Source organism: Penicillium canescens (assembly GCF_028828765.1).
Source record: "Penicillium canescens strain IBT 15451 chromosome Unknown utg000006l_segment0_segment0, whole genome shotgun sequence".
NCBI classification, from domain to species: domain Eukaryota; kingdom Fungi; phylum Ascomycota; class Eurotiomycetes; order Eurotiales; family Aspergillaceae; genus Penicillium; species Penicillium canescens.
In genome coordinates, this window is record NW_026703968.1 from 1,362,259 (window position 1) to 1,390,203 (window position 27,945).

Here is a 27,945-nt window from a genome sequence, read left to right on the forward strand (position 1 = left end):
CTTGATATAGACTGCATTCTCCTTCACGTCAACCATTCTCGTCTTTGCTTTCGCTTTCAATCCTTTTCGGTTCCTCTATCTTTGTGAGATTGCTAGACTGTCGTAGTTTTACAGAATGAATGCTCAATATACATTCAACCTTGAGATTCACGGCTAGAAATCTACTTGAGCTGATTCAGACTATAAATGGCGTCATAGGGCTTGTAAATGTTGATCACTCTAGAAAACGTTGATCAACAGCAAATCACAAGTACTGCTCACATATTTGCACCAGTCAAATAGCTCAAAATAACTTATTCCAAAGTTGTTACAGGCTGCCCTGGAGATCTCGTCCGTATTCCAGCCAGCTGCATCCGTTATCAGGCACCGGACTTGGCGATAAGCAAGGGGAAGCCCAGCCTCCGGACTCCGCCTTTCCCCTCACGAGTCATTCTTTCTCTCCAACTCCTTCACCTTCACTCTACCCTCAGCTACACTATGACCCGAAAGTACGCTTCATCCCAAGGCCTCGATATGTCCTGGGCTTCGCAAATGTCTGCCCAGTTGCCAAACCCGTTCCTGTACCAGGTTCCTGCAACTCAGCCAGTCCGAGCTCAGGAACCGCCCGCCCAGCGGACGGATGAGCCTGTACGCCCCGAGGACTATTCCAAGCCCTACTGTGAATTCATGTCATCCAACCCTACTATCTTCCACGCCGTGAAATCCTTCTCCAACCAGCTCGAACAGCACGGCTACAAGTACCTCTCTGAACGTGCGGTGTGGACATCGGAGTTGAAGCGTGGTGGCAAGTTCTACACCTCCCGCAACGGAAGCTCATTGATCGCTTTCAATATTGGATCGGAATATGAGAGCGGTAACGGTGTGGCCATCGTTGCTGGCCATGTGGATGCCCTGACCGCCAAGCTGAAGCCTGTTTCCAAACTGCCTAACAAGGCGGGCTTCGAGCAGCTCGGTGTGGCCCCGTATGCCGGTGGCCTCGGTGCTACCTGGTGGGACCGTGACCTTGGTATTGGTGGTCGGGTGCTCGTCCGCGACCCGGAGTCTGGCAAGGTCGAGACAAAGTTGGTGAAGCTTGACTGGCCAATTGCCCGTGTGCCTACCTTGGCTCCTCACTTCGGGTCTGTTGCGAACGGACCATTCAACCCGGAGACTCAAATGGTGCCTGTTATTGGTATTGACAACTCTGATTTGTTTGAGCACTCTAAGACTGAGACTAGTGATGTCAAGTTTGGCAAATTTACCTCGACCCAGCCCGAGAAGCTTGTGAAAATCATCTCCAAGGAGCTTGGCATTACGGACTACAGCACTATTGTGAACTGGGAGTTGGAATTGTTTGATACTCAGCCTGCTCAGTTGGGTGGTCTGGAGAAGGAGATGATCTTCGCCGGCCGCATTGATGACAAGCTTTGCTGTTATGCTGCCCAGGAAGCACTCATTGCTTCTTCCGATAGCACTTCAACTGGTACCGTCAAGATGGTTGGCATGTTCGATGACGAAGAGATTGGCAGTCTGCTCCGCCAAGGAGCCCGGTCGAGCTTTATGAGCAGCGTCATCGAGCGCATCACCGAGGCCTTTGCCAAGGACAACTATGGCCCCAACCTCCTCTCTCAGACCGTGGCCAACAGCTTCTTGGTTTCCTCGGATGTTATCCACGCCGTGAACCCCAACTTCCTTAATGTGTACCTGGAGAACCACGCACCTCGCCTGAACGTTGGTGTTGCTGTATCTGCCGACTCAAACGGACACATGACCACCGACAGTGTCAGCGATGCCATCATGAAGCGTGTTGCCGAAAAATGCGGGTCTACCTTGCAAGTCTTCCAGATTCGCAATGACTCTCGCAGTGGCGGTACCATCGGACCTATGACCAGTGCCCAGATTGGCATGAGGGCTATTGACTGTGGTATTCCACAATTGAGCATGCACAGCATCCGTGCAACAACCGGTAGCTTGGACCCCGGTCTCGGTGTCAAGCTGTTCAAGGGTTTCTTCGATCACTACGAGGAAGTCGACAAGGAGTTTTCCGACTTCTAGATTTCCTCGCAGTGGCCCAGGGCCTCATTAATATAAACCCCACAGCTCCTTTGTACAAGCCCGCATTGGGCGGGCTCTCGCTTTATGTTATTTGAGTCTACACACGAGACTGTACCAATGTGATTCCGGTATCAACTTAAACCTCTCAAGCCATTGTCATTAGACCTATCTGTGGTTCGATTGCTGTACGTCGACTATATATCCAAGAATTTCCATACAGACGTTATAGAAAGAAAACCATGTCCAAGATAACCAAAAAAGGAAACAAAAGAAAACAAAAGAGTGTCGACCCGTAGGGTCGTAGGTGGTGATTGAATGGCAGTCCTCAGACTTGAAAAAGACAATAAAGCTCAAAGCACGAGCAAAGAAACTCAGACACCCATCATGCATATCACATTATCCAGCATGAAGAACTGGCCCATAAATCAGACCGCGAGGAAATAACCAACCCCAAACAATCAATGCCTCAACGAATCCACCGACTCCGACGAAGGCGTAGCATAATGCACAGGACCATGAGGCTCAGGAAGCGAATAAGTCTGCGTCCACTCCTTCTTTTCCTCCTCAGACCAACTCTTCCCATGGCCATGATCGTTGCTAAACCCATTACCAGGAACAAGCTCAAGCACACGCTCCGGGTCACCAGCACCGTACTCGGGATCATCGCCGGGCGTGTCGAGCGTTGAGCCGTCTCCGTTCCAGGTTGAGTTGCGCTGCGTTGTGTCGCCGTAGCTGGGGCGGCTTGCGCTGAAGGTTGTCATCATTCCTGGGAAGATGCGGGTGAGTATCGGTTTGAGCGTTGGAAGGCAGGCGCAGATTATGCCTGTGTTGCATTCGACTGCAGACCAGGCGGCGGCAGCGACGTTGTCGTCTGCGTGTTAGGTTAGCTTTGTTGTTAGGGCTTTTGGTTTGATTTGGGGGTGCGTACAGGTCGGATCGGTCGAGTCTGCTATCTTTTTTAGGCTAGTTAGACGGACAATGCTGGTTATGCAGACACTAGCGGGTATTGTTAGTTATGGAGTCCCACGATTGACCTGGTATGTATTAGCAACCACTCACAAGCCTCCCAAGCCAAACATGAGCATCAGAGCGAACTTTTGCTTCCGAGGCAAGTCAATCACCAACAATGCTGGGATGGGAATGATCAAGATGGCGAGATCGGTTGCGATATGCATACTAGCATTCGAGAACCACAGACCAGGCTTGCTCAAACAGAAACCTCCTTGAATTGTAGGGTCCCAGAATTTGGCAACCGGGATACAATTGAGGAATGCACTGATTACCGCCCAGGTACCATAGACCCCAAGGATGGTGATCATAATCCAACAGACGACGCGCATGCGATGTGTTGGGAAGACGCGGAAGTATTGCATCAGAATTGAGGCTTTGGCGCAGAGGACGGCGGCGTTATAGAAAGGAATAGTGAGCCAGAAAGCCTGTTGCGGTGATTGTCAGATACTGCATTGACTGGTGGCCAACCGGGTTCGGGCAAACTCACCTTCATCTGAATCTCAAGGATTTGCGGTGGGATGTCCTTCAAGTGCATACCCATTCCACTAATTGCTTCGACTATATCCAATCCCATGAATACATATGAGTTGACCTGTTTGTCTGCATTAGCCATTGGTCTTCTGGCGTCTCGGCATGGCGACATACCAAAGCGATGATGACCATCCAGTCATTTGCTTCGACCTTTCTCATGAGTTTGATGCGGGTGTACATTCTCGCAGCCACGAAGCATGTTGCTAATGCCGTGAAAACAACGCTCACGGTCAAACCCTGTACTCCGCGAGAGGACATATAGGTGCCGTCATTATCCCGCTGGAATATCGCATCGCGAATTTGATACATATTCATCTTGAAACGCCTCGTTGGCCCTGGCAAGGAGACCTGGGGGTGAAAGAAAATTCCTACCCCCGATCTAGTATCAAAAGAATGTGGACAAATCTGGGGAATATGCAGAATATTTCGAAGGCCAGATCAATGTACAATGTTGATCCGATCCACAATGACCAGTATAGCCAAGGCTCAAGATCGAAAGCAAGACAAAGCGAAATAACAGCGAGCGATAAGAGAAGAATCTCTCGAACCGCTTGGAGAAAAGGGAGAGGCGTCGAGGAGATCACCTTATGTATAAGCCGATTTGACAAGCAAGCCCATAAACAATGCAGCCAGACCCAGAAGTCTAACGGCCGAGGCGAGAATGCATAACTAACCCCGATTCCACGAGAGCCGAATTTAATTGATCAATGATCTGCTAGTATTGCGTCTCCTCGCCTCCCCGGACTGGCTGACCGATGCTTAAACGCGAGACAGTAGCCCAGTTTCAATGAGAGCGTGTTTGCAGGTGCAGCGCAAGGGGCCGCATACAATGAATCGGGCCCAGAGTAGATCCCGAAAGAGTCGATATGTACATTTGGGACTGCAGTTCTAAGTTTTTGATTTTTCTCCTTCCTTATTTTCATTTCCGTCATCTTGCATGTACAAGTTGGCTCATTGTGGCTAACTTTCCCACATGAACGAGGAAGAATTATAGTTTGCAGGGGATGTAGATAGATCGATTGTTCTGAAACTTCTAAAACTTACACCCCTTTCCTCTTCACTGCTCTGGATGGTGAACTAGTCGCTGATTATCACGACGATCGCATGTGGAACGATCCGCCCGAGTTATCGACCAGATCAGGTATGCATTGGCCAGTGTGCCTTTATTCCCAAAAAAAAATTGATGCATGGCGGTTTATACTCCTGTGACTATTAGCGACCTTAGCTGGTATTTCATACGCAATGCAGTCGTTGAAGAGATTCCGAATATCTTGTCGAGAGGTCGGGACAACACGCTGCAGACTTCAATGTTCAATCTCCGCAAAGAATTCCACGGAGATCATTGGTTTTCTATTTCCGTCGGTGATTCCGAAAATGACAGGGACTAATGATGAAGATCATGGATCCGGAGAAGAATATCCTCCGGGCTCCAGCCTGCTCAACTATGTAGGTATTAATCTGCCTATTTAAGCTTGTCATTGGCGTTGATCTATCTAGAACGTCGCAGATCAATATAATTTAGCGTCTGTTGGATGGAGTCAAACCCATTGGACACTAGAATTTGGATCGTGAGTATGCGCGTCACTCCACGCTATAATATACACATCACATCCCTGCCTATGACAACGCCGCAATCCCAACTTGTGGTGGGCAAGGCACGGAAATGACAGAACAAAACACCAAATAGTAAAGAACTGAACTGCCGGGACAACTGCCCTCGATCGATTATAACAATGGGGGCTCACATCCGATCCTATGCAGTACATCGATCGAGAAACGTATTCGGTTTGTAGCCCTCGTTCTGCCCCTCTATTGTTACCTTGGGGATTCAAAAAATGATTGAAATAAAGTTCAGCCTGTTTCAAGAGTTGACAGAGAAACGAAGCGTCCACATGCGCCAGGGACTCGAATTTGCTTGGTAGGGCTTTGTTAAGCTCGTCGCACAGGTCACTAGTCGTGCAAGGGGTGCCCCAGAACTTTCCCACAAATATACTTGTTTTGGGAGGGCGGAAATTCAATCAAATGTGGAATTCAAAATTTGAATTAAATCTCCTATTTGTTGGGTCAAATCGCCGTTCGATAGTGGCTGGTTCCTTGTAAGGGATTGTCGTTACCTGGTTATAACCCCGACGTAAACACGCAAAAGCCTCATTATTTGTGCTTTAACTTGATAAATGTATGTATTTATTTATGAGTATAACATTGGAAACTGATTTTATGCTTTAGATCACCTCAGTCTTTGTAATAGAGCTAACGAGTTCCATTCAGTCGGGCACTCACGTCTCACAACAGGCAAAGGTGTTCACGATCGCTTCTCAGCCCGTGGCAAAAGCTGCCAAAGTAGTTTTTGGGAAAGCAATTAATCTGTAAGCCATTGAGATAACCAGCTGAAATGTGTGACTGAAGCGAACTCCGCCAATGTGGAGTTGACAAACGAGTTTACATGTCACATCCGGGGCTGATTGCCTGCACGAACATTGATAATTGCCAATCCATCCTCGCAGAAGGGACTGCAGACATCTATTCGCGTTCTTGAAGATTCGAGTTTTCTAATTTCGTTACGTGGTGGCTTTGGCAAATATGCAGGGCGCTAGGTTCTGAGCTTGCATGCACATATATTGCCTTGGTTGCCGAGTTGCTAGGGAAGCTCGGTAATTAACAGATGTGTTGACATAGTAGATATCGCCTGTTAATGTTATTTGGACAACTGTAGAAAACATGGAAACCTTTCATTATGTGGGTACTCGAGACGAGTCCACCGCGACTGCGATGCCTACTGTAGACCACTCTGACGGGTCTGCATATGGTTCAGTTAGCGATGTCATGGAAGCAAATGCACAATCAAGTCTGGTTCAAAATGAGACAGTCCGCAGCAACCATTTCCTTTTGGCTGCTCTGGACAGAATGTGGTGTGTCAGTCATTCATGAACAACGCAAGTGTCCTTGAAGGATGGTTGTCGAAACGCTGCTCGGTCAACTCTGCTGATTCATGGCACCAGAGCCAAGGATTTCTCTTATGTACTCAGATTCTTGTGATGAGAATTTCAAAATTTGGAGTCTCAAGTCAGAACCCTATAAAAAAACGTCAAAAAGGAGTCAAATCACCGGGATCTACCGGGGCGATCTCCAGGAATTGACCGCGTTCTTTCTGCGCGGTATGGCCTAGCACAATTAAATGTAGTGTTTTATTTAGGCGGGGTATTGCGAAAGTAGGGATTAATCTTGATGAGGAGGGCTGTTTGCCATTCCGATTAGGAAGATAGGCTCCAACTTTGATATTTAGAGTGACCCGTTCATATGACACGTTATGTCCCACAGATTCGTAATATAAAACATTGCCTAAAGTCTCTAGGTCTATAGTTGAATATCCCTTTGATTCTAGTATTAATATAATCAGATTCTCGGCCATAAGCTAAGTCAGTGTACCATGACTTACACCTAGATCTGGTGGTGGTCTGCTTAAGCCTCACGGCATTTTCCTTAGCCTCAACATGTTAGGAGTATACAGAAACCTGGGGAAGCTTTTCACGGAATATGGCAGCTCCTTCAATTCTCTCGATAACTTTAGGCCTAGAGGCGTTCAAATGCATTCCCGATCTGCCCTTGCTTTTTGTCGGATATACTATGTTTGGATTATGATACAAAGATACTGGTGATTTAAACACGATATATACATCACAATATAGATAGTTTATGGCAGTAAGATAAGCCAACTAAGTGTGAGTCGGCAAGCCTTGATCAAAAGAGTCCATTTATCCAAACCACTAGTGAGAATAGAGAAAGAGAACAAGAGGGATGCTAGGAAGCGTCACACTAAATGCTATCCATTCTGCCTCACTTAGAAACATTACTTATAAGACTCACTTACACCTCACTTTTGCCTCATTTATAACTCTCACTTACTACTCCTTCAATCAATCTAGGATATAGAGATATACGTATATATGCTAATTTAGAGCCTAAAAAGGAATATTTATTGTTTCGTGTATTCTACCTTTTGACAAATTGTCCCGAAATGCCAAAAATTCAACTATGTAGAAAATTGGGAAGATTTCCACGCAATATGACAGCTCTTTCGCTTCTCTAGATAATTTCGTGGCTAGTGACTGGTATACGACTCTGTGTGATAATATTTACAGTTGGTAGATTTCTAAGATTAATGTTTGACAATAAAGCAAACATATATTCTTGATTCCTCCCTACTTGTCTTGAGGATCGGGATAGCTACATTAGTTGACCAACCGCGACTAATTCAAATTATTTATCCATAAAGATACCAAGACCAGTTCTCCATTTTTCAAGAGCATTGGTATAACATTTACTATGCTTCCAGAGGTAGCCCTGTTGCCAACAACAGCGCCAATTCAATATCCCCACATATATATACTATATAGACTTATTTATCAAGCAACCATCACAGTATTCGCTGAATGGGTCCAAGGTCAATTGGGAAACAAACAAAAAAGAAAAAAATACCTTGGTGGTTATAGATGCGATAAGATAGGCCGATAAGGACGCACAGACCATTCACAGAGAAATTTCATCTTCCAACACATTCACTTTCTCAAGTCGCCTGCATTTCCTCGCTCTCTCGTTGTTGACCAGTAGGAATATTCCTGTTATACAGGTCAATATGGCGGAGACTACAAACGTAACTCCCAAGCCCGTCCACACAATTGTGTTGGACGCGGGTCCGATTCTCAAGAATACCCCGCCGCTTTCGACCCTCCTCGCGCAATGTGAGGAAATTATCACCACCCCCTCCGTGGTGGCCGAAATTCGCGACCCTGATGCCCGCGCACGTGTCGAGACTCTCTACCTGCCTTTCTTGAAGCAGCGCACGCCCACACCAAACAGCTTCAACATCATTAGCGAATTCGCTCGCAAGACTGGTGACCGAACTGTGCTGAGTCGAGTCGATATCGAGATCCTCGCCCTTGCATACGAACTCGAATGCGAAAAGAATGAAGGAGACTGGCGGTTGAGAAGTGTCCCCGGACAGAAGAAAATCAACGGCAAGCCCCCTGTGAAGGAAGAGCCCAAGGAAGAACCCAAGGAAGCCCAACCCGAGTCTACAGAAGTGCAGTCTATCACAGAGGGTGTGAAGGAAGCTGTGATTGAGGAGACCCAAGAACAGCCTAAGGAGGAGGAGGAAACTGTCCCCGCCTCCAACGAGGATGTCGAGATTATTGCCGCGGAAGAGAAGGACGAAGACGAGCCTGCGGATGATGCCGATTCCGACGGCGGAGAGTGGATCACACCCTCCAACTATAAGAAGCGCCTGGCTCAGGATGAGTCTGGTGGAGCTGCATCTCTCACGGCTGCGCCGAAGACGATGCAAGTTGCGACCATGACCACTGATTTCGCGGTAAGTACACCCGAAACCAAAACATTGAACCACACACTAAGATAGTTGAATAGTGTCAAAACGTTCTCCTCCAGATGAACCTTAACCTTCTGTCTACCACCACCCTGCAGAAGATTCAGCACCTCAGAACCTTCATTAAGCGCTGCCACGGCTGCTTCTTAACCACCAAGGACATGAACAAGCAGTTCTGCCCTCGCTGCGGCAAAGACACCCTTACTCGTGTCTCTTGCACCACCACTGCTAATGGCCAATTCACAATGCATCTAAAGAAGAACATGCAGTGGAACAACCGCGGCAACGTATACAGCGTCCCCAAGCCCATCGCAGGCAGTGCGAACGGCAAGTGGAAGGGCGGCGGTGGCAAGGGAGGATGGGGCACAGAGCTCGTCCTTGCTGAGGACCAGAAAGAGTTTGTCCGCGCCAACGCAGAAGAAGAGCGCCGGCAGCGCCGTGAGCGCGATCTCATGGACGAGGATTACCTTCCTGGCATTTTGACTGGCGAGCGCAACAAGACCGGTGGTCGTACCAAGGTCGGAGCTGGGCGCAATGTCAACTCTAGAAAGCGCTAAGTGTGCGATGTGGGTGACTTTGCATCTTGCATTACATGGGCTGGAGTTTTGGGGCATGGAAAAGAGAAAAAGTTTCGTTTCACTTGGTCGATGTCACTGTGGCACTCATGGTGACGATCGGCCTGTTCATGAGGAATGACCATGTCTTGTCTTTTGATTTACAGTTGAACATAGATTATGTAGCCAGTCATACGATTGTATATGAACAGTTATCAAAGTCCTTGTTGTTGACGACCTAGATCAGGTATCATATTCTCTAATTTGTCTAGGTCAAGCCCCGACAAGAATATCCAACGAAAGCAAAGCAAGTATGCACATCTTAGCCATCCGTTGACCGCAGAAAAACACCATTCGCCGAAACATGGGCTATGCCGCCCGGTAATACACTTTTCTCAGTGTTAATTGCTCTAAGGCTGGGCAGGGTTGGCAGCTGTGATATCGATGTTAGTTCTAGAAAGCGCAATTTGGGAAAAGATTCGACGTACCGGACTGCTGCGTGAGGAGAAGACCGTAGCGCTTCTTCAGGGTGACACGGTGACTGCGGAAATGGTTAGCTCACTGCAATTCCAACATACAACACAAATGCACCTACCGAGAGTACTTGTCATCGGGAGAGAAACGGGCGGGATGGGCAGACTTGGTAACCTCACCGTTGAGGACCTATAGTTGACCGATGTTAGAATCATGCAAGGTACAAGTAGGACCAAAGGAACCACTGAGTCTGAGTACACCAGATTTTCCTCGGTGCAATTGTTCCCATACCTTCTTGAGCGTGTAGACACGCTTGCCTTCGGTGTCGAGAGTGTACTGTTCGTTAAAATTAGCGACCGATTCTGGGACGGAGCTGGCGATTCGTGCGCTTTGCGGTTGCGATGAAACATACCATAAGATGCATTCTGAGATAGAGGTTAGCAGATCAATATAATATCGAGTACAAGATCAATAACTCACTTGACGGTATTGGTGCTTCGTTTCGGCTTGACGGCGATAGTGGAGGAATTTTTTTCTCGATGAACCTGAGCGAGCTCGGGCCACCCTGCTGAGTCATGTTCTGCTTTAAATGGCCGGGCTTCCCGCAAAAATTCCTCTTCCTCGCAAAGAGCTGCAAAAATAGTATATTCATCTCTATGACAGCGCATGGCCATTGTTGATGGGCAGAAATGCCATGGTGGCTTTAGTAATTGACAGTTCAACTTACTTCAGCATACAGACCTCCAGGTAAGAATGACTTCTTCCCTCTCCCCATGCCCTTCACCTTCGGTGATGACACCTTTATTCATGCTCAGGCAGACGGCACTTTGATTTCTAGCTGTCTGTCAATGATTCGCTGAATTGACTACAACGGTATCTGAGAAGAACCACACCATGTCGAATGAACACTTCGCATGTGGAAAGACATTCGCTAACATCGAATTTCTTCAGGACTTTTGAATCTCAATACGAGTTCTTCCAGTAGTGGCTTCATAATGGCCGCTCCAGTAACCAGCACTGAGAGGCCTGCGTCTACCCAGTCCGGGCCTGCAGATGCTCGCCCGCCTCGTGCTCCCCGTCCTCCTAGGCCCAACTTCAGACATATTCACCGGTTCCCTCTCCCGGTCACTGTACATCATGTTCCTCCTGTAATTCCTCATAACCCTCTCTCTCTTATTAGTGTTGTCCTCTCGTATCTCACATTCCTTATCTCCCCGCCCCGTCAAGAAGTCTACTCAGCCTATTTTGACTCGGCCACTTCGTCGATCCATGTTACGGACGAGGATGCCATTAAGGCCTTGTGGCAGATGGGCTTCTTTGGCAAGGGTAGTTTAAGTCGAAGCGAGCCGAGCTGGCTGGCACGTGAGAAGAAGCGGAGAGGGTTATTGGGCGGCAAGTCAAGTGAGGAGGTTACAAGACAGCGACGGACGGAACGACGCGAGCTGAAGCTAGAGCGTGCACGCATGGAAAAGCTGGCCATTGAGGAGAGACTCAAGGCTGAGGCTGCGGCCAGGGAATCTGGCGCCACGCCTGACCAAGATTACCAGTCAACGCCAGCAGATGGCACGGCTAACGACACAGCAACCTCGACTGAGAAGTTCTCCCTTAGGAAGGCAAAGGAGGCCAGAATGCTCGAGGCACGCAACCAAGCAGCACAAAAAGCGGCTGTGACGGATTCAGCGGATCAAGCCGAGAAGTCGCCAAATGGGAAGTCTGTACGCTTCTCGCCAGTCGTGCAAAAGAAAGAGTTCCTCTCAAACTCGCCGTCTTCCGTCAAACTCACGAATCCCCTTGTGGATAGCATTGAAGCGGACGAGGAACCCATCTTCGAAAATGAAGAGCATCTCCAACTTTCCAAGGAAGAAGCATTCTTCCTCGCCTACTCCCTCGGCGCCTTGAACGTCTATGATGCCCCCGTCAAGGCAGGCCAGAATCAGCCGAACTCAATCATTTCAACTACATCCCTCCTCAAACTCCTCTGCAACCACTCCTTCTATCCCTCCCGGGATGCCTCTGCCGCCCTCCAACCCGACGACCCCTTCATGCTCTCCTACGTCATCTACCACCATTTCCGCTCTCTAGGCTGGGTCGTCCGCTCCGGCGTGAAATTCGGAACAGACTACCTGCTCTACAACCGCGGACCCGTCTTCTCACACGCCGAGTTCGCCGTCATCGTCATCCCCTCCTACAGCCACACCTACTGGACCGAAACCGAGGAACGGAAGGAATACATTGCTGCCAAGCAGGCTCGGAGTTGGTGGTGGCTGCACTGCGTCAACCGAGTCCAGGCCCAGGTCTTGAAGAGTCTTGTTGTCTGCTACGTGGAAGTGCCGCCGCCTTCTGCTTCCATTGATGATATTGGCGCTTTGCTTGGTACTTACCAGGTGCGCGAATTCCTTGTTAAGAGATTCGTGCCTAACCGCATGCGTGATTGAGTAGCATGGTGTTGTTTTTTTCGTTTTTGTACAGGGCTTCTGATACCCTCAGCTCATGCTGTTGCTTTGAACATGAATTGTTGCATACTTGTAATATCATTGCATAATGACCCATGATGTCAACGATTTACTATTCCAAATACTTTTATCAATGTAAATATCTTGTAGAATGCACTCGTTTGCCGAGTCATGAATCGTGCAAAAAAAGGCATTACTACCACGCTAGTCTATAAGAGGCAATATTACTCTCAACACTCACGTGACATGAATTTCGCGTCCGGCTCGCGTTCGGGTGCCAGCCCATCAATTTTGATGGCCGGGTATCACGAGGAAGCAATTTAGTACAATTAATATCTGAGGTAGCTATCTTACCACACTGATCTATGAGGGTATCTTGGGACTCTATATGGCCCGAAAATGGAAAGTCAGGAGGATAGCATCGATTTTGCGAAGTTGCGACGCGACGCGTTGGGGCTAGTATGTACCAACCCTGCAGCGTTCTTCGCCCTCATTGGACTAATCCAAAAACCCAGCACTCTCCATCTCAGCTGTGTCACTCAGGCTTTGCAGATACTGGCAACGAACCAAGGAACAAACTCAGTTACATATACCAAGTGAACAGCGCTTCTGGCACATTTTCTCGCCAATCTCAACCCCCGAAAACGCCATCAGACCCCGCGAGATTTTCCACCAGAGACCAACACTCCCCGACTCGATCCCGGCAGCATGAATCACAACCAATGAGTTTCCAAAAAAGCGATGCCGGACCGGAGGCTGTACCGGGATCGCAATTTGACATGAGCTCGGGAAATGGTGCTCCGGGGGACACCCAGGTTGTATCGCAGTCAGTGTACGACAGCCTCATCCGACAAAACGAGGAGTCCATGCACCATGATTTCACACAAACAGGGGCAGACCGAGCAACATTGAGGACCTTGCACGAAGGCGATAGCGGCCATATCGACCTCTTCGCCGAATTGGACACCGCACGCCACGGGATCGAACTCACCCAGTATAACGACGAAAACGATGACGCCAGTAATTCTGATCCGAACGAGTCTTCTCCGATGGCCTATGCGCCCGATCTCTTCCCCGAGTCGCAAAGGTTCCTGGCCGAAACTCCAGGAACGGGGGTGAAAAGGGCCGAGGCAAACGGCGCGACCACTGAGACCCCGAGCGTCTCGCGGAACCCGCTTGCTGGGGATATCGAGTCCAGTGGTGGCCTGATGGGTCTCAGCCAGGTATTCAGAGCTACACAGGCGCCGTCATCTCCTCTCGTCAACCTGCAGTCGGAACTCGCATCGGACCGCCCATCGCCGAATATTCCGATCCAGAAAGCCCGGATTACTCACGGCATTTCCTCGCCGTTGATGGGTGTCCAAAACAACTTCGTCAGAGAATCATCCGAACCGAACTTGAACTATATCTCGATGAAGGAGTCACAGACCAGGCGCGATCGGACGTTAGGAGAGAGGTTGACTCGATCGGCGGGCAACATCCAGTCGGACCAGAGTGACAAAGAGTTCTACAAGGAGTCGAGCTTTGTAGAACGTGCACGGCGGCAACGGGAGATTGATGAGGAAGCTGCGGCCCAGTTCGCCGGTCTGAAGGCTCCTGCCAGATCGACATCAAACCTTTCGGCCAGACCAACTTCTCCCCAACACTCACCGCAAGACGTCGAAACGGTCGAGCCTGTTGCTAGCGAGGAAGAAACAGAACAAGAAGAAGATAGTGTTGTGCAGGTTCCTCAATCACAAGAGCCTCCTCCATCTTCAACGGAAGAGGATAAAGAAAACTACGACGGCCCTCCGTTGGATGCTGCCGCCGCCGCCAGTGCCCATGAACGACTATCTCAGGTGCTTGCCTTTGAGCTAATGCATTCACCATCTGCTACGTGTCTAGATGCAGAACCAGAGGACGACATCCATCGTCCACGCTCCTTCCGCTCCCAAACGGGTAATCAACCCAACTTTCGTTCTTCCCAAATGCAGGTGAACGATTCTCAACCATCGCCTCAACCAACGCCGCAACCCTCACCGATAAGCATTTACGACGAACCTGTTCAGAACAATATGCCTCAATCGCCATCGCGCTCTCATGTGAATTCTCCTTTGCCACAACGTCTTCAATCCTCTCCTCCTTGCTCTCGACCCGATCAGCGATCAAGACCTTCAAGTCGCAATGGCCAACAAGCTAGCATTGTGCCAAATAGCCAGGATATAAAGTCTGGAAAGGACACACCATTCTACAGGAACGGAGACGCACGATCTAGTGCCCCATCTGAGCAGCAAGACATGGGCTCATCTCACCCCAGAGACCCGGGACTTGGAGTCAATTCATCTCTGCAATCCCATGTGACTGAAACGCCTGTTCATCAACGCCTTAAACATATTGGTGATATGGCTCGATTGACAAGCATCCCTGAAACAAGCCCCAGTAACTCCCAATGCCATTCAGAATCTGGATCCAATGGCGATGGACTGAACAATGAAGATGATGATCTTCCACCGATGTTCAATGGTATTTCTAATAACAGAAGCAGTCAGATCCGTCCATCTGGAGCTAGGGCACTGTCTTCGCCACTCAAAAAACTGCTTTCTAGCCCAGGCGGAGGGCAACGCAGAGCCTTGACCGAAATTGCGGCAGATCTTTCACCACAAGTTGGAACGGGAGGATTCGACATGGGGATTGGGATTTTTGCGAACGACGACAAAGAGTTCAGAGCGCTCGTCGATGGATCACCAACCCGACATAAGAAGAAGCGCCGCGGCAATGAAGGTCAAAGTTATATCGCCTCCGACCCGATCATACCTTTCACCCCTCGTGCGCAGCCTCCTAAGTCAGTCACGCCACTTCGCGCACTACACAATCGACCACCGCCTATTCCAGAAGAACCAGAGCACGTATCGCAGATACAAGTGCCTGCAACAGACGTCCGGAGACAATCAAAGCCCCCGCGACGAGCTCCCGAAAATGTATGGGAAGTGGAGAACTCGCCTGAGCAGCCCTTCCGCCGGAGATCGAGGATCGGCCAACGACTCGGCCAGCGCGCTATGTCGCGATCTTTGCGAGAATCGCAAAGCCCGGAAAGGAACACTGGGAAGCCTGAAAGATCCGCACCTAAGCCTAAAGCTGTCGTTCATAACCCACCACCACCTCCATCTTCTGATCCCGCTGGTACCAGAACCGACTCAGCCGATATTGCAGAGTCAGAATCAGCCTCCACCATAGCATCCCCTACTACACCCCGACCATCCCAAACTTTATCAGATAATACGCAGATTGCTCCAAGTCAAGTGCTTGCAGTCTGGAGAGGCCAACAATTGGCATACTTCCCCGCAACATGCTTTGGAACCCCACTAGGGGTCTCCCAAAATCAATTTTCGGTTAAATTTGAGGACAGTCACCCTGTGGAAGTGCCCAAAGTTACCGTGAAAAGATTTGAGCTGCGTGTCGGAGATGAGGTTAAAGTTGACATGCCTAATGTCCCTAAAGTGACCCACGTTGTCCGCGGGCTCGATGACAAACTTACTAAAGAAGAGCTTTCCAAGGCTGTTGACGATGGCCTTCATCCCATTACTGATATTTATGGCCACGCTACTGTCATCCTTGGTCCCAAGCAGCGCAAGAGCCTGCCACGTGGTGGACTAAGCGGTACTGAAAACATCATCAAGGTGCCAATTGGCCGCATCTATCTGGATACTATGCTCTGGAAGAAGCTCCAAGATCGGGAGTTTACACATCGGCCCGATCCTGTTCGTCAAGAAAACAAGGCCGCAACGCCATCTGAACCCCCGTCTGTGCCTGCATCTCCCAGCGCTCGCTTCTCTCGGAGCATTCGTCAAGCCAGCGGGATCTTCGCCGGAATGGCATTCGCGGTATCTTACAAAGAAGATGAAACGTCCAAAAACCGTGTCACGAAGATGATCGAAGAGAACGGCGGCACTTTACTACACGAAGGATTCACTCAATTGTTCGAAGCCTCATCGATTATTCCAAACGATACCCCGACAAAAACCTCAGCCAAGGATGAAGCCAAAAACCAAGGCCTACGTCTTACAGCCCTCGCCGAAGATGTTGGCTTTGCTTGCTTGATTGCCGACACACATTCCCGTCGCGAGAAATATATGCAAGCACTTGCATTGAATCTCCCCTGTCTGTCAGGACGCTGGGTAGAAGACTGCCTTGCACAAGGCCGCGTTCTTGACTGGGACATCTACCTTCTACCCGCCGGGGACTCAACCTACCTCAACGGAGCAACAAAATCCAGACTAATGATTCCAACACCCCCATCTTCCGCCCGTCTCTCCGAAACCATCTCAGCACGACCCAAACTCCTCAAAGGGCAATCAGTTCTCCTCGTCATGGGCCGCGGAAAAGCAGAAGAAAAGCGAAAAGCTTACATCTTCCTCACATACGCCCTGGGAGCTTCGCGCGTTGAACGAGTTCCCGATCTCGGCACGGCCCGAGCCTTGATCGACTCACAGTCTGATGCCGGTGTACCATCCAGCTGGGACTGGATCTACGTTGACGATGCGGATCAACGTGCTGCACGGTGGATGCTTGAGCCGAAGACGCAGAAGATTCATCTGACTCATGGAAAGAAGCGGAAGAAGTCTACTGTGACCATTCCTTCTACTCCTATTCCGAGTGAGCGGAAGATTACTCCAAAGGTTGTTGGTAATGAGTTTGTTTGTCAGAGTTTGATTCTCGGTCGGTTGTTTGCCGAGTGAATGTTTTTTTTTCTGGTTCTTGATACCAATGTCATAAAATGTACAAATTTAATGATTTTCACTGTATTTTTGGATACCTGTAGGTTGACAGCTTATTCTCTGCCTTTTTAAGGAATCGCAGCAAGGGTTTTTTAAGAACATCCGTGTCAATCATCTGAGCATTAGTGAGCATGCTCGATGTTCGGCCCATCAGTAGGCTCATCTGGTTTAATGGGCATTCGCTCTTTCCCTTTTGCCTGTTCTCTGTTCGCTCTCTCGGACGGCCCTTTTTGACCACCAGTATCGAGGCCTTCAGTATCTCCCCAAGTATGATCATGAGCACTGTTGGAAGATTGTGTGGGTTGAGTTTCTCGCTGCCCATCTTGCTCTGCAGCCGATGCTTGATCAACGACAGGAAGAGGCCCCTGCACATTTGGCCCCTGGGCCATATCGAGATTCTCAAAATTGGATAATTCTGGAAGTTGAGGCGCTTGCTCTGCAACCTGCTCAGTAGCTGGTGCCTGTCCAGCCGCAGGAGCAGAACCACTTTGTGGCTGTTCGCTAGAACCTCCAACAGCAACCCCACTAGTCTGAGCATCCGACTGCCCCGGGCCCTCCGAAGAAGGTGTACCAACTCCATCAACAAGAAAGAAGTCACCATTGAGCACATCCATAAGCACCCCAGCTTCAGGCGGCGAAGGCACAAGCCCAGTCAAAAGCTCAACAGCCCTAACCTTCCGCCCATAAAACTTCTTATTGGCATCAGCCCGCTCAGCAATAACACCACCTTCAACCGTAACACCGCCATACAATCCACGAGTCTTCGAGTAAGCAAATACCCCAGCACCGCCCTTCACCCCCAACACACCCCCGGCCTCAGCACTCCGGCCAATAGGCCCCAAAGCTGCAGAGATATTCCCACCAAGAGTCAGACTCCCAGCCTGCATGAATGTTTTCACTGCTGAATCGGTCGTCAGGACGAATACAAAGTCCGTTAATTCCATGCCGAATTGGCCGCCTGCTCCGACGCCGCCCATGCCCATTGCTGATGGGGCTGACCAGCTTCCATCTTGGAGGCGGGCGATTATTAAACCTGATCCGAAGCGGGCGGAACCTAGGAATCCAGCTCGTAGGGCTGTGAAGATGGCGATTCCCTGGAGACGGGGCGGGAGTAAGCACTATTTCTGATGGTTGTTTCACTAAGGGGTGTGGTACCTTTGCCCCTTTGAAGACCTTTCTTGGTATTTCTCCGTCGATCTTGAGTTTCGGGTTGATGAAGGATTCTAGGATTGCAGCTGCTTTCTTGCACTCGCCTGATGGGTGGTCAGTTTAGGGTTGCTGTATGGGGAAAGTGGATCATATGTACTAGATAGCGATGCTGGTAATGGGTTATGCAGTGGGTTTTTCATGGTATGTGCAGTAGTCTCTTGCTCGCTTTTTGTGAGTGACGATGTCTATGGGATTAGAATTTGACTGGACAATGGGGTCGAAAGGCGCCGTTCTCGTGTTCAACCTTGGGCTGTCGGGTTGTATTTGCAGACATCCGCAATTAACAAGTCCCTAGAACAGAATCGGCACTTGTTAGATCGGTGCTCAAGTTAAACATTGGTAGTTGTTCTATGCTTGTAACATGAGGTCTAATAGGGGTTGAGGGGCTGAGTAGATCCTGGTGTGCACGGACATTTAGTATACGCCCAGCTCCATACCTCACCGGACCTTTCGAATCTAGAGACCCGATTTTATTGAAAGCCGTGGAGCTCATAGAAATTCAAGTATGTGAATTGTTTCAACGCCAGTCATATTGAATTGCCTCAACCTAAAAGAAGTGAGACTGTCAAGCCTCTGAGGTCTCCAAGATGAGCCTCACCGACTCTCTGACTATCCCCAAGGACAAACTCTATCATTTCGTAGATTTGACCAAAACCTGCGTATAAGTAATTCTCCTATTTACCACAATCAGGCGAATCGACCGGATCGCGCAGCTGTACGGGTAATAGTCTAGTTCGTTAGACTAGCCTGGCCTAACCGGCCAGCAATATTTTGGAGGCTCTCCCAACAAAAGGGACCAATATTAGCATACTATATCAATCTTTCCATAGATAGAGACGTACGAGATCTGAATAGTGTCTTTATAAAGAGTCGGCACAGTCGTGCATGTAATGCTTAGTGGCTGCCTTGAGGGAACACAGGGCATTCCTTGTTTGGTCGCATCATCCCTCTATCTTGGGCCTTATTCCATCTCGATACCCTGGATGTACGTAGCTAACGCTATCATTCACGTGGAGATGCTTGGAAGCCGGGGCTTGGTCGACTCTTTGAAAAGGCCAAGAAATGATGATAGGAGTCAACGATGGGGAATAAGGTGAGCGCGAGAGAGTGAGAGAGGCATTAAGTTAACGTTAAGCTCAATGTATGCAGCCCACCCTGAAAGTGAGCTCCCCTCAAATGATAAGTGACATTAGTATATTCTAGATATGGTATTGTATTAAGTAGATTATTCATTACGTCGTTATAGTGAATAGAGAATGATATTAAACATATTGATAATCTTTGAAACTGAAAACTAGGGAAAACAGAGGCGAAGTAATAGGCAAAAAAAAAAAAAAAAAAAAAAAAAGACCGTGACGCAAAAACCAATCCGACATTCTAACGCCTGCGGATATTAGAGAAGTTAGGCATGATCACGATCATCTACCAAGCATGACACCTGAAGAATTTCCATTGGAAGATTGAATATATGAGACGGCCCGTGCCCCGCCCTAGTGGAGCGTTCATGTAAATAGTCTGAGCACGGGTACAGCACTAGAACAGCGTGGCGGCTAAACATTGATTTTTTTGACCAAAAACAACTAGCCTTTGCCACGGAAATCGTATAACCGTATCAAGTGTGCAATATTATCTTCGCGTTAAATCTCTACAGGAGAGAAGAAAGGTTACGCGGTTGTGTTAGGGAAATACCCCTAAAACTCCTGGCTTTAAGTATGTCTTACTTTGATGGTCAAATTGCAGCATTGTTCCCAAATGCAGGGGAATCGTGAAGCTAGCTAAGATCAAGGAAATCAAGAGTTCGTTCTCAGGCACTGTATTCTGGGTCAATCGGAATAATCAATCTAAATATTAGCGACGTGCATCGCACCGATCGTCTTGGCTTGAAACAGACCGGCTCACTGGGGAACCGACGCGGACCTCAGCACCAAAACCCGCATGGCCCGTGTAATGTGAAGTGCTAGTTGCAGGAGCCGAAGAGGATGTGTATTGTATCGCAGTGATCGCTTAATAGACAATTGATCTATCCGACGGAGTAGGCCAAATCCGGTCGGCAAACTATAATAGAGTTTGGCGGATCGGGCTGGACCACGGGCGCCACTTATGCTTAAATTTGCGGCGAGGAAATCCCTCGGTATGAGCCAAAGAAAAGGAATGGAAACTGTCAGCAATTAGCTGATTTAGTGCAAGACTCCAGTTAAACTGATTCAAGGTGGGATCTTGAAGATTTTTGAAAGAGCTACTTCCAGTGTTCGTGGGCTATCATTACCCCTTTGATCCACCCTTCATCATTCCAGTCACAGTCACACAGCAATCCACCAAACATTAGCCGCGGGATCCGAGCTGACCTTGTAAAGCTTTGAACTTATGTCGGCCCCTCTCGCTGTAATGGTAGGCCCGTCTAGCCCCGATTCCCCAGCAATTCAACCGTCCGTCAAGATGCTTTTCCGGGCTATACTTGTAGCTCTCGCGCTCCAGGTGAGTAGCGTGGCAGGTGAAGAATTTGAGCGGCGGTCTGGCCCTCTTGTTGACCAGACATTTGACTATGTGGTTGTTGGCGGTGGTACCGGCGGAGCTGTGATTGCGACGCGATTAGCACAGAACGAGTTCAAAGTCGCTTTGGTGGAAGCTGGAGGGTATTATGAGCTACAGTCTCTGGCTGCAGTTCCTGCGGCAGATGTCCTACCTGTGGGAGCCGATCCTAATACCTATTCTCCCGTCGATTGGGGCTTTATAACAATGGACCAACCAGGTGCCAATGGGCGAGCCATTCACTACGCGCGAGGAAAATGCCTCGGAGGATCGTATGATTTCCTTGTTTTCCTCTACAATTACAGGAAAAGACAGTTGTAACAATGTTTTTCCAGATCGGCTCTGAACTTCATGATCTACCAGCGGTAAGGTGGCAGGGACTATACACTTCGGCCCCTCAGCTAACACCCGATCTAGCCCAACACGTGAATCTATGGACCAATGGGCCACTGTTGTCGACGATGATAGTTACAAGTTTGACCAGGTACTTCCATTTTACAAAAAAAGTGTCCAGTTCACGGCACCAGATACCCAATACAGAGCTGCAAATGCCTCGGCTGCCTATAACGCCGACGCATATGAATCAAACGGAGGCGGAGGCCCATTGCAGGTCTCGTATGCCAACTTCGCAATGCCATTCTCTTCATGGATGAACCTGGGTATGCAGGCTATTGGTATCAATGAAATTCAGGACTTCAACCTCGGTTCTTTGATGGGAGCCCAGTACTGTTCATCCACCATCGACCCGGCTCATGAGCTTCGCAGTAGCTCCGAGGAGTCTTTCTTGTCCAAGATTACTCCATCTTCTCTGACAATCTATACCAACACCCTCGCAACAAAAGTTGTTTTTAAAGAGAGAAAAGCCACCGGAGTTGAAGTGAAGGGTCTTTTTGGCAACACTATTACCCTTTCGGCCTCGAAAGAAGTTATCATCTCCGCTGGTGCATTTCAGTCTCCTCAACTTCTCATGGTTTCTGGAATTGGCCCTTCTGAACAGTTGGAAGCTCATGGCATTGATGTTATCGCTAATCGACCTGGTGTCGGGCAAAACATGTGGGACCATGCGTTCTTTGCGCCTACATACCGTGTTCAAGTGACCACATTAACGAAGTTTGCCAATGACCTTCTCTATGCGGCTGGACAAGTCGTCGGTGGAGCCTTCACCAAGACTGGATTATTGACGAATCCAGTCGCCGATTTCCTAGCCTGGGAGAAGATCCCCGACTCTTTGCGCTCTGGTTTCTCTCAGGTAACGAAAGAGAGCTTGGCTAAGTTCCCAGACGACTGGCCCGAGGCAGAGGTATACACAAGGTCAAGATGGTGGCAAAATACAGAGCAAATGCTAACAGGTACATAGTACATTTCCGGCGCAGGATACGTTGGAAACGTCTCCAATCTCCTGACAAACCAGCCCAAAGATGGATACCAGTACGCCTCAATGCTTGGCGTGCTAATCACGCCTACATCTCGTGGGAACGTCACCTTGAATTCAGGTTCCACTACTGACCTCCCGACAATCAACCCCAACTGGCTGGACACTCCCGCAGACCAGGAAGTTGCCATTGCCATGTTCAAGCGCATGCGCCAGGCCTTCCAGAGCGATGCCATGGCACCCGTTGTCATTGGCGATGAGTACAACCCCGGTACTCAGGTCCAAACTGATGCTCAGATCTTGGAATGGATCAAGAACAATATTATGACTATTTGGCATGCGGCTTGCACTTGCAAGATGGGTACCCTGGAGGATAAGATGGCTGTCGTTGACTCTCAGGCTCGTGTATATGGTGTGCAAGGACTGCGTGTTGTCGATGCTAGTGCTTTCCCTTTCCTTCCTCCTGGTCATCCTCAGTCGACAGTTTGTAAGTTTCTTGGCGATGTTTCTTTTTGGTCGGTTGCTAACTGCTGGTATAGATATGCTTGCCGAGAAGATCGCCGCTGCCATTATTCAGAACTCCTAATCTCGCCAAAGTTGATTCATTTAAAGGTGGATACTTTAAGTAATCAAATCGTTGTCCATCGGACAAGCTGATTTAGTCTGTTTAATATCCATGTACATAAGTTGTTTTCCAACCATGCCGTGCCATGTTGAGCCGACTATGGGCTATGCTGCCTTCATATACAAAGCAACCTACAATGGCAACTGTCCAAAGAAATATGATATACTTGGAGAACTTGATGGGGAAATGCTCTTTCTATTATACAGTGAACACCAGATTCAGATCCTCATATCGCTACAGAAACCCAAATTCATTGAAACAAGACATCGCACATACTGCGAAAGCCCTTATTTCTTGCTCGTCTTCTTCTTGCCCTTCAGACTCTTCATCTGGGCAGCCCGCTCAGCTCTCTGCTCCCGCTTCCTCCACGCCAACCACCGGTTGCGACGATCATAAGGCATAGCAGTGATACCGGCCTTCTCAGCGGCACGGCCAATCTGCCAGTTAGCGTCACGGTACATGTAACCAGGACGCCACTGGGGGCCAGACTGAGCATCAACAGCCGCGACATCAGAGATCTGAACACCATTCTCATCAACCGAAGCAACAAGATCAGACTGGCCAACAACCTTCTCCACCATAGGCACAGAAACCATATTCAGCTTCCGCCGGCTGGGCGCGTTACGCGGGTGCGGGAGCTTCTCATCCTTGTTGAAAACGACGCCGATAAACCGGCGCTCGGAGTGCTTCAATGGGTCGAGGTAGTACTGGACGTATCCAGCCTGTGTAGCGTAGATTGTGTGGTCACGGCCCATTGCGCAGTTCTCGCCGGGGAACCATTTCGAGCCTCGCTGCCGGAAGATGATGCATCCCGGAACGACGTACTCGCCGCCCGAGCGCTTGGCTCCGAGACGCTTGCCGGCCGGATCGCGGGAGTGTCGGTTGGCTGTTCCTTGCGAGGCATGTGAGGCGTAACGCACTTGTGAGAATGGGAGGAGCGTGCGGGAGAGGGAGGGTGTAGGTGTGGTTTTCGGAAATGTGGATGCGGAGAGTGTTCGTAGGACGGATTGCGATTGGGAGAGCGCGTTTGTCGATCGGATTGTCGGGGTGAAGGCTCGCTCCAGCGCCCTTAGGGGCGCCAGTACTCGTGGCTTAAACATGGTGGGTTGCAATTGAGTGTTTGTCGAGTTGGACGTCGAAGCTCCAAAGGGGAAGTTTTTCGTTGGAGATGGGGCTTGGCGTCACGTGCCGACCATACGGCGTAAGCTGGCTTCATCTATACCTCTTCGTTTTGGTCTGCACACCTACTACAGATTTATTTCACGATTGTTGTCGTGACTTTGGAATTTTGAATCATGTTGCAAAGCTGGCGCCAAGCCCTCTGGGCTCTTCTTCTCCTTGTGTCCGTCGCCCAGGCCCAATTCAACTTCTTCGAGCAAATGTTCGGAGGCGGCGAGCAGCAACAGCGCCAGCAGCATCGGTCGCAGAGTGCCCCAAGTGACAGCGGTCGATACCAGCAGATGTGGAGTGGAGGTAAGTCTCAACGAACGGGATACTCTGGCATTCCTTGGCGAGTCACTACTCTTGCGACCATATAACTAACTTGGGACATCTGTTTATAGCTCAGTGCGACAACTATCTCTGCCCCGGTACTCTCGCTTGCGTACACTTCCCACACCACTGCCCTTGCCCACACCCAGATGTTGAAGAGAAGTTCGAACTCGGGGAGGGAAGCGCTATCTGTGTATCGAAGGGCGGATTCAAGGCAGGCGAAGCTGCACGAAAAATCGAATTGGCCCGTAAGGGACTTTTGTGAAACCATATATCCTTCTATGGCCATGTATTCGGTGCATTCAGCTTGCATGCATTCGTTGGTATGATCAACTTCATGGAGTTGCCGCTGGTCGGATAGTTGCGATTGGTCTACTTTGAGCTGTTTTGGAAAAGAGCAATTGATAGAGTAATGGGCAGCTCATATTGCATACAAACCTTGCGCTTAACCACTCATAGATTCGCGCAATGATCTGGGATCTGGAGCCGTGTAGTTTGCATGTGTACGACATGTACTCTTTACAAAGTATCGTTCTGTAGTTACGGGAGCAGTTAAGGGAGCAGTTTAAATAAAATCAAGACCAACAAGCTTAATCAACACCATAAATCTCTATAAAAATCAAAGAAACATTTGAAGTCGAGCGCCACGATCTGCGCAAACGAGCGTTGCTATCTCCGTTTAACCCCGCGGCGAACCTCCGTCATCAGAACGTCCCGAGCTCTTCACTTCCGCCAACTTCGCCTCCTATCGCGCATCGTCACAAACAGATCAACCAAGATATTTCTATTCCAAACAATCACTGGTACATCCAATATCATGTGGAGTTTAAGGCTCCGACCACTGCAAAGGCAGTGGGCTCCAACTCACTGTCGAGCTCTGTCGAGCTTCAGAAGCCACGGCAGTCGGCGTGGCCCCCGCAACAGTATACAAAGACCAGACCTCATACAGACCTCGAAGAAGGTTGAACCATCGTCACATCCCGAACCTGCCGCTCCCGAACCTCAAGATGCCTACAATCCAAATTACGACCCTTCACAAAACACTCTACTCTCTCCCGTCTACCTGCCAGAAGACCCCAAAGGCGTGCTGAAAGAAAACCACCCGGCGATTTCAATATTGGCGAACTCGGGAGTTGTCGTACAGCGACAACTTGAGATGATGAATGTCATGATGTGAGTGCTTCAAAAGTCATTGTTTTGATGTCTTTTGAATATGAGACTTTACTAACGGCTCATTGCTGCAGTGGCTTCGAACAAGCAAATAAATATGTCATCATGGATGCGCTGGGAAATCATATTGGATATATGGCAGAACAAGAAAAAGGTATGGCAAATGCTATGGCGCGACAATGGTTCCGTACCCATCGGAGCTTCGTGACACATGTATTTGACCGACAAGAAAACGAGATTCTTCGAGTAAGTCTACAAGGGGCGGCTATATGGCTTGGCTCGGGGCTTTGATACTAACTTTCGCAGTTCAATCGTCCCTTCTCCTACATCAACTCCAAGATCCGAGTATATGATCCTCTTGATAAAACCCCTACGTCCCCCTCTTCATCTACGTCTCTGCAAGGCGTGACGCCTGGGTCTCTCACCCAGCCTGGCATCACATCAAATGCACGGGTATCGTCACTCGATCTTAATGAGATGCAAGTCATCGGTGAAGCCCAGCAGCAGTGGGCACCTCTACGACGCAAATACAATCTTTTCACCTACCACCAGTCTCCGAACTCAGCGACAGACATGGGAATGCAAACTTTCCCCTTATCCGGGTCTCAACTATCGCAGGGGCAACAGATGCAGCTTGCGCAAACATCTGACCATGGCCAAGGCGAATTCAATCAGTTTGCCTACGTTGACGAGCCATTCCTATCATGGGACTTTTCGTTGAAGTCGGCAGACAACCAGTTGATCGGATCAGTTAACCGCGACTTTGCGGGCTTTGCTCGCGAGTTCTTCACTGACACCGGTGTTTATGCACTGCGAATGGATTCTGCGGGCCTAGGTGCCCAGGTACCAGCCGGCCATCGTGATAAGGTTCCCGGAATGACCCTGGACCAACGTGCTGTCATGTTGGCTACGGCTGTAAGTATTGATTTTGACTACTTCAGCCGCCACAGTGGCGCCGGTGGGTTTGGCTTCATGCCACTCTGGTTCCCCGGTATGGGCGGCGAAGCTGCGGCCGGGGGTGCAGCAGGTGGTGCAGCAGCGGGAGGTGCAGCTGAAGCTGGGGCAGTTGGTGAAGCGGCTGCTGGGACTATTGGGAGAGCCGGGGCCGCTGGTGGTATGACGGATGGCATGGCTGCGGGCGCCACTGGCGCAGGTGCAATGGCTGGATATGAAGCGATGCAAAGAGGTCGCGGAGGCGATCAAAATGCTGCATCGCCTGACCAGCAACAATCGCAGCCAATGGACCAGGACTCACAGGGCTTTTACGATGAGCCCCAGGATCCCTGGGGCCAAGATGATCCCTGGGGTGATGCAGGAGGTGACGAAGGAGGAGGCGACGATTTCGATTGGTTTTGAATGCCAGTTTATGTACAATAGCTTCTGTCAACAAAGACAACTTATAGATCTGTTAACTTTAGAAATACTCTCTTTAAGTGCCGGTCCTGACTCGATCCAAATTGTTCTCTAATCTACTATCTGTCTGACTATCCCTTACCTTTACTTTCAATCCTTCCCAATTCACAATCTCACTTCCAAGATTGTTTTTCACAAGATTGTTTTTCACAAGATTGTTTTTCACAACTACCCCAACGTCACTGTCCACCGCCCCGGAATTATTCCATCCCCACTCCGTCGAACTTCATCCCACCAACTCCCCGCATACTCCTCGCCACTTCTCACTCGCATTCAAATCAACCCAAAATGGCGTCCAACGTCGCTCAGAAGCGCCTATTCCACGAATACAAGAACCTCTCTACGAACCCACCAGATGGAATCACCGCCGGCCCCGTCTCCGAAGATGACATGTTCTACTGGGAAGCCCTGATCGAAGGCCCAGGAGGCACACCATTCGAGGGCGGCGTCTTCGCAGCCGAGCTGAAATTCCCCAAGGACTACCCCCTCAGCCCGCCGACCATGAAATTCATCGGAGGAGGCGTGTGGCACCCGAATGGTACGTACCCGATGTCATTCCCACCGCTTGCGTATCCCATTCTTTGTCTCCGCTTGACGACTGCACAATGTAAACCCTGTTCTGACAACTCCTAGTATATCCCAACGGAACAGTCTGCATCTCGATCCTTCACCCGCCCGGTGACGATCCCAATCACTACGAACATGCGTCGGAGCGCTGGTCGCCTATCCAGAGCGTGGAGAAGATTCTCATCTCTGTCATGAGTATGCTTGCCGAGCCGAATGATGAGAGTCCCGCGAATGTCGAGGCTGCTAAGATGTGGCGTGAGCGAAGACCTGAATATGAGCAGAAGGTCCGCGATGAGGTGAAGAAGGGACTTGGACTTTGAGTGCGGTGGCACGATTCTCCTGCTGCCTAGCATTGGAATTCTAGGCGTGCTTTTTTTC

General features: G+C 49.5%; 12 protein-coding genes across 12 annotated transcripts; 8 read left to right on the forward strand and 4 right to left on the reverse strand.

Moving 5' to 3' along the window:
- Positions 1 to 477: 477 nt before the first annotated feature.
- On the forward strand, positions 478 to 2,034 carry N7446_009468 (M18 family aminopeptidase; the record flags this gene model as incomplete). The annotated part of the gene is made up of 1 exon (XM_058518213.1): positions 478 to 2,034. One exon carries the CDS (start codon positions 478 to 480, stop codon positions 2,032 to 2,034), a length of 1,557 nt encoding a protein of 518 aa, XP_058369001.1.
- A 458-nt stretch (positions 2,035 to 2,492) lies between these two features.
- N7446_009469 (uncharacterized protein) lies at positions 2,493 to 3,891 on the reverse strand (the record flags this gene model as incomplete). The annotated part of the gene is made up of 5 exons (XM_058518214.1): positions 2,493 to 2,905; positions 2,963 to 3,030; positions 3,094 to 3,470; positions 3,533 to 3,637; positions 3,691 to 3,891. The coding sequence occupies 5 exons, from the start codon at positions 3,889 to 3,891 to the stop codon at positions 2,493 to 2,495; spliced, it is 1,164 nt and encodes a 387-aa protein (XP_058369002.1).
- Positions 3,892 to 8,209: 4,318 nt separating this feature from the next.
- Positions 8,210 to 9,513, forward strand: N7446_009470 (rRNA-binding endoribonuclease; the record flags this gene model as incomplete). The annotated part of the gene is made up of 2 exons (XM_058518215.1): positions 8,210 to 8,944; positions 8,998 to 9,513. The coding sequence occupies 2 exons, from the start codon at positions 8,210 to 8,212 to the stop codon at positions 9,511 to 9,513; spliced, it is 1,251 nt and encodes a 416-aa protein (XP_058369003.1).
- Positions 9,514 to 9,920: 407 nt separating this feature from the next.
- On the reverse strand, positions 9,921 to 10,658 carry N7446_009471 (H/ACA ribonucleoprotein complex subunit NOP10; the record flags this gene model as incomplete). Its single annotated transcript, XM_058518216.1, has 6 exons — positions 9,921 to 9,943; positions 9,999 to 10,051; positions 10,106 to 10,173; positions 10,276 to 10,320; positions 10,397 to 10,409; positions 10,465 to 10,658. 6 exons carry the CDS (start codon positions 10,656 to 10,658, stop codon positions 9,921 to 9,923), a joined length of 396 nt encoding a protein of 131 aa, XP_058369004.1.
- Positions 10,659 to 10,979: 321 nt separating this feature from the next.
- On the forward strand, positions 10,980 to 12,419 carry sen2 (tRNA splicing endonuclease subunit SEN2; the record flags this gene model as incomplete). The annotated part of the gene is made up of 1 exon (XM_058518217.1): positions 10,980 to 12,419. One exon carries the CDS (start codon positions 10,980 to 10,982, stop codon positions 12,417 to 12,419), a length of 1,440 nt encoding a protein of 479 aa, XP_058369005.1.
- A 417-nt stretch (positions 12,420 to 12,836) lies between these two features.
- Positions 12,837 to 17,152, forward strand: N7446_009473 (chromatin-binding protein RAD9; the record flags this gene model as incomplete). The annotated part of the gene is made up of 2 exons (XM_058518218.1): positions 12,837 to 12,896; positions 12,953 to 17,152. The coding sequence occupies 2 exons, from the start codon at positions 12,837 to 12,839 to the stop codon at positions 17,150 to 17,152; spliced, it is 4,260 nt and encodes a 1,419-aa protein (XP_058369006.1).
- Positions 17,153 to 17,313: 161 nt separating this feature from the next.
- Positions 17,314 to 18,642, reverse strand: N7446_009474 (lipid-binding SYLF domain-containing protein; the record flags this gene model as incomplete). The annotated part of the gene is made up of 3 exons (XM_058518219.1): positions 18,498 to 18,642; positions 18,347 to 18,444; positions 17,314 to 18,285 (listed from the first exon to the last, which is right to left on the reverse strand). Exons 1-3 carry the CDS (start codon positions 18,538 to 18,540, stop codon positions 17,314 to 17,316), a joined length of 1,113 nt encoding a protein of 370 aa, XP_058369007.1. The 5' UTR covers positions 18,541 to 18,642.
- Positions 18,643 to 20,836: 2,194 nt separating this feature from the next.
- N7446_009475 (GMC family oxidoreductase) lies at positions 20,837 to 22,887 on the forward strand (the record flags this gene model as incomplete). Its single annotated transcript, XM_058518220.1, has 5 exons — positions 20,837 to 21,201; positions 21,265 to 21,294; positions 21,347 to 22,229; positions 22,287 to 22,788; positions 22,841 to 22,887. The coding sequence occupies 5 exons, from the start codon at positions 20,837 to 20,839 to the stop codon at positions 22,885 to 22,887; spliced, it is 1,827 nt and encodes a 608-aa protein (XP_058369008.1).
- Positions 22,888 to 23,213: 326 nt separating this feature from the next.
- On the reverse strand, positions 23,214 to 24,026 carry N7446_009476 (mitochondrial 54S ribosomal protein bL27m; the record flags this gene model as incomplete). Its single annotated transcript, XM_058518221.1, has 1 exon — positions 23,214 to 24,026. One exon carries the CDS (start codon positions 24,024 to 24,026, stop codon positions 23,214 to 23,216), a length of 813 nt encoding a protein of 270 aa, XP_058369009.1.
- A 195-nt stretch (positions 24,027 to 24,221) lies between these two features.
- On the forward strand, positions 24,222 to 24,682 carry lcl2 (the record flags this gene model as incomplete). Its single annotated transcript, XM_058518222.1, has 2 exons — positions 24,222 to 24,399; positions 24,489 to 24,682. The coding sequence occupies 2 exons, from the start codon at positions 24,222 to 24,224 to the stop codon at positions 24,680 to 24,682; spliced, it is 372 nt and encodes a 123-aa protein (XP_058369010.1).
- A 552-nt stretch (positions 24,683 to 25,234) lies between these two features.
- Positions 25,235 to 26,943, forward strand: N7446_009478 (scramblase family protein; the record flags this gene model as incomplete). Its single annotated transcript, XM_058518223.1, has 3 exons — positions 25,235 to 25,590; positions 25,662 to 25,833; positions 25,894 to 26,943. 3 exons carry the CDS (start codon positions 25,235 to 25,237, stop codon positions 26,941 to 26,943), a joined length of 1,578 nt encoding a protein of 525 aa, XP_058369011.1.
- Positions 26,944 to 27,288: 345 nt separating this feature from the next.
- Positions 27,289 to 27,887, forward strand: N7446_009479 (E2 ubiquitin-conjugating protein UBC7; the record flags this gene model as incomplete). The annotated part of the gene is made up of 2 exons (XM_058518224.1): positions 27,289 to 27,538; positions 27,634 to 27,887. The coding sequence occupies 2 exons, from the start codon at positions 27,289 to 27,291 to the stop codon at positions 27,885 to 27,887; spliced, it is 504 nt and encodes a 167-aa protein (XP_058369012.1).
- Positions 27,888 to 27,945: the final 58 nt, after the last annotated feature.